This window comes from Charadrius vociferus, unplaced genomic scaffold (assembly GCF_000708025.1).
Source record: "Charadrius vociferus isolate BGI_N301 unplaced genomic scaffold, ASM70802v2 scaffold1682, whole genome shotgun sequence".
Lineage (NCBI taxonomy): Eukaryota > Metazoa > Chordata > Aves > Charadriiformes > Charadriidae > Charadrius > Charadrius vociferus.
This window is the reverse complement of record NW_009647282.1, coordinates 2,108-6,344: the sequence shown is the minus strand read 5'-3', so window position 1 is coordinate 6,344 and position 4,237 is coordinate 2,108. Positions and strand designations below refer to the sequence as shown.

Here is a 4,237-nt window from a genome sequence, read left to right as displayed (position 1 = left end):
ATGGGTGTGTGTCACCGTCCCCAGGGTGTCCCCGTCCTCGGGGTGGGGGTGTCACCGTCCCCAGGGTGTCACCATCTCCATGGGTGTGTGTCACCATCCCCACGGTGTCCCCGGGGTGTCACTGTCCCCAGATTGGGGGTGTCACCGTCACCAGGGTGTCCCCAGGGTGTCCCCGTCCTCGGGGTGGGGGTGTCACCGTCCCCATGGGTGTGTGTCACCATCCCCAGGTGTCTCCAGGGTGTCCCCGTCCCCAGAGGGTCATCAGGAGGGGGGTGTCACCATCCCCAGGGTGTCACTGTCCCCATGGGTGTGTGTCACCATCTCCAGGGTGTCCCCAGGGTGTCCCCATCTCCAGGACGGGGGTGTAAACATCATGGGGGTGTCACCGCCACAAGGGTGTCCCCGGGGGTGTCACTGTCCCCAGATTGGGGGTCAGGGGTGTGTGTCACAATCCCCAGGGTGTCCCCGGGGTGTCCCCATCTCCAGGATGGGGGTGTCACCATCTCCAGGGTGTCACCGTCCCCATAGGTGTGTGTCACCATCCCCAGGGTGTCCCCGGGGTGTCCCCGTCCCCGGGGTGGGGGTGTCACCATCATGGGGGTGTCCCCACCAGTGTCCCCATCCCCGGGGTGGGGGTGTCCCCGTCCCCTCCCCCGCGGATGCCACCGCCGGACCCTCATTAAAGCCCTTTGGGGACGTCACCGGTGTCCTCCTTTCTGGGGGGGAGGGGGGCAGCGCCGGGGGGGACGCGTGATGTCACCCACCAGTACGCCCTCACCCCTCTCCCAGTACCAACTGGTTCCCGCTCGCCCCTCCCAGTACGGAGGGCGTCCCACGTCCCACCCAAGGTCTTTCTCCAGAGCTTCGGTGGCCCTCGTGGTGGCTCCTCCTCGGTGGCCTCCGGGTGGCACTTACACCCCGAGAAGGTCTCGAGGGCCACCGTGGGGTGACGGAGGAGAAGACCTCTCCCATGGGGACAGCCCAACCCGGAGGTGACACCCACCGGGGGAGGAGAAGCCGAGAGGGTGAAGGGGGTGGAGATGGTGTGGTCAAAGGTCACCTTAAGGTGGAGACCACCTCTGGTGTCCCCGTCCCCCCCTCCCCCAAAGCTCTCCGGGGTCTTCTCTCCCAGTCCGGTGGCCCAGTTGGGATGGTGGGGGGCACTCAAGACCACCCAACCATGGAGAACGTCCACCTCCTCGCTGGTGGACCACTGGGGAGAACACTGAAGTTCTCAAGAACTTGGTTGCTTCAGTCTTCGCCGGTGACCACCATCGACCTCCAGGGGGAGATCTGCTCCTCCATGGACATCTGTGGGCCACTGGTGGAGATCTGCTCCATTGTGGACCTCCAGGGGGAGATCTGCTCCTCCGTGGACATCTGTGGGCCACTGGTGGAGATCTGCTCCATTGTGGACCTCCAGGGGGAGATCTGCTCCTCCGTGGACATCTGTGGGCCACTGGTGGAGATCTGCTCCATTGTGGACCTCCAGGGGGAGATCTGCTCCTCCATGGACATCTGTGGGTCACTGGTGGAGATCTGCTCCACTGTGGACCTCTGTGGGCTGTAGGAGGAGATCTGCTCCACCATGGACCTCCAGGAGGTGGCGGTGGAGATCTGCTCCACCATGGACCTCCAACGGGAGATCCACTCCACCATGGACCTGTGGACCTCCAGGGGGAGATCTGCTCCTCCGTGGACATCTGTGGGTCACTGGTGGAGATCTGCTCCATTGTGGACCTCCAGGGGGAGATCTGCTCCACCATGGACCTCCAGGAGGTGGTGGTGGAGATCTGCTCCACCATGGACCTCCAGGAGGTGGCGGTGGAGATCTGCTCCACCATGGACCTCTGTGGGCTTCAGATGGAGATCTGCCCCAACATGGACCTATGTGGGCTATTGGTGGAGATCTGCTCCACCATGGACCTCCAGGGGGAGATCTCCTCGACCATGGACCTCTGTGGTCTTCAGGTAGAGATCTGCTCCACCATGGACCTTTCTGGACTGCACGGGGAAATCCGCTCCACCATGGACCTCCAGGAGGTGGCAGTGGAGATCTCCCCCACCATGGACCTCCAGGTGGAGATCTGCTCCACCATGGACCTCTGTCGGCTTCAGGTGGAGATCTGCTCCACCGTGGACCTCCATGGAACTACCTCCAAGCTCCAGTGGAGGAGGGATGGGGCAGCCTCCGGTGGGGAACCTCTTTGGCCGCTGGAGATGACACCAGACGTCCATCTTTCAGGATGACAGAACCCCTCTCCGTGACCTTTGGCGCCGCCTCCACAGAGGTTCATCTGACGAACGTGCGGCCTCCACCTCTGGGGCCACCACCAGCAGAAGGACGTGGACCTGGTGGAGCGGGGCCAGAGGAGGCCGTGGAGGTGCTCCAAGGGCTGGAGAACCTCTACTGGGAGGAGAGACTGGGAGAGTTGGGGGGGAGGTTCAACCTGGAGAGGAGGAGGTTCCGGGGAGACCTCGGGGACCTTCATATCCTGAAGGAGCTCCAGGAGAGGTGGAGAAGACCTTTCTCCGAGGCCATGGGGTGACGGGACGAGGGGGAACGGCTCCGGACTGGGAGAGGGGAGATTGAGATGGGACGTGAGGAGGACATTGTTCGCTCTGAGGGCAACACCCCCATGGGGTCCCCCCACCAACATCTCCTCTGTGTCCACCTCAGCATCTCCTGGTGTCCCCCCATGGTGGTGTCCCCCCCATGACATCTCCTCCGTGACCCTCTTGGCATCTCCTGGTGTCCCCCCATGGCATTGTCCCCTCGGTATCCACCTCAGCATCTCCTGGTGTCTCCCATGGCATTGTCCCCTCGGTGTCCACCTCAGCTTCTCCTGGTGTCCCCCCATGGTGTCCCCTCTCCGTAACATCTCCTCCGTGTCCCTCTTGGCATCTCCTGGTGCCCCCCATGGCATTGTCCCCTCGGTATCCACCTCAGCATCTCCTGGTGTCTCCCATGGCATTGTCCCCTCGGTGTCCACCTCAGCTGAAGGAGCTCCAGGAGAGGTGGATCCCCTCTCCGTAACATCTCCTCCGTGTCCCTCTTGGCATCTCCTGGTGTCGCCTCATGGTCCCCCTCTCATGTCCCCACGGTGTCCACCTCAGCACCTTCTGGTGTCCCCCCATGGGGTCCCCTCTCCATAACATCTCCTCCGTGTCCCTCTTGGCATCTCCTGGTGTCCCCCCATGGCGGTGTCCCCCCCATAACCTCTCCTCCGTGTCCCTCTTGGCATCTCCTGGTGTCCCCCCATGGCGGTGTCCCCCCCATAACCTCTCCTCCGTGTCCCTCTTGGCATCTCCTGGTGTCCCCCCATGGCGGTGTCCCCCCCATAACCTCTCCTCCGTGTCCCTCTTGGCATCTCCTGGTGTCCCCCCATGGCGTTGTCCCCTCGGTGTCCACCTCAGAACCTTCCTGTGTCCCCCCATGGTGTTGCCCCGCCCCATTGTCCATCTTGGCATCTCCTGGTGTCCCCTCATTGTCCCCCCTCTTGTGACCCCATGGTGTCCACCTCAGCGTCTCCTGGTGTCTCCCCATGATGGTGTCCCCTCCGTGTCCACCTCACCATCTCCTGGTGTCCCCCCGTGGTATTGTCCCCTCCGTGTCCATCTGGGCATCTCCTGGTGACCCCATGGTGGTGTCCCCCCCATGACATCTCCTCGATGTCCCTCTTGGCAGCTCTTGGTGTCCCCCCATGGCATTGTCCCCTCAGTGTCCACTTCAGCACCTTCTGGTGTCCCCCCATGACGTTGTCCCCTAACCCCATTGTCCATCTTGGGATCTCCTGGTGTCCCCCCATGGCGTTGTCCCCTCCGTGTCCACCTCAGCATCTCCTGGTGTCCCCCCATGGCGGTGTCCCCCCCATGACATCTCCTCCAGGACCCTCTTGGCATCTCCTGGTGTCCCCCCATGATGGTGTCCCCTCGGTGTCCACCTCAGCATCTCCTGGTGGTCCCCCTATGGTGTCCCCTCTCCATAACATTTCCTCCGTGTCCCTCTCGGCATCTCCTGGTGTCCCCCATGGCATTGTCCCCTCGGTGTCCACCTCACCATCTCCTGGTGTCCCCCCATGGTGTCACCCAAAGTCCCCCTCAAGGTCCCCCTCGGCACCTCCTGCTGTCCCCACGGTGTCCCCCCTCCACGACCTCCTCCCGGCCCTCAGCAGGACCATCACCTTCCTCCTGGTGGCCCCGGTGGCCCTGGCCACCTCCCGCCCCCCCTCTTGTG

The 4,237-nt window shown here is 63.3% G+C and overlaps 1 protein-coding gene across 1 annotated transcript in view; it reads left to right on the top strand.

Moving 5' to 3' along the window:
• The window catches only part of LOC104281964, a gene marked incomplete at its 5' end in the record, with an annotated part of 9,862 nt that extends 8,292 nt beyond the window's left edge, over positions 1-1,570 (top strand). The window contains one exon of the mRNA XM_009880029.1: positions 790-1,570. Within this exon, the coding sequence (XP_009878331.1) occupies positions 790-1,570 (781 nt within the window). The remainder of the gene's footprint in view (positions 1-789) is intronic.
• Between the last annotated feature and the right edge of the window lie 2,667 nt (positions 1,571-4,237).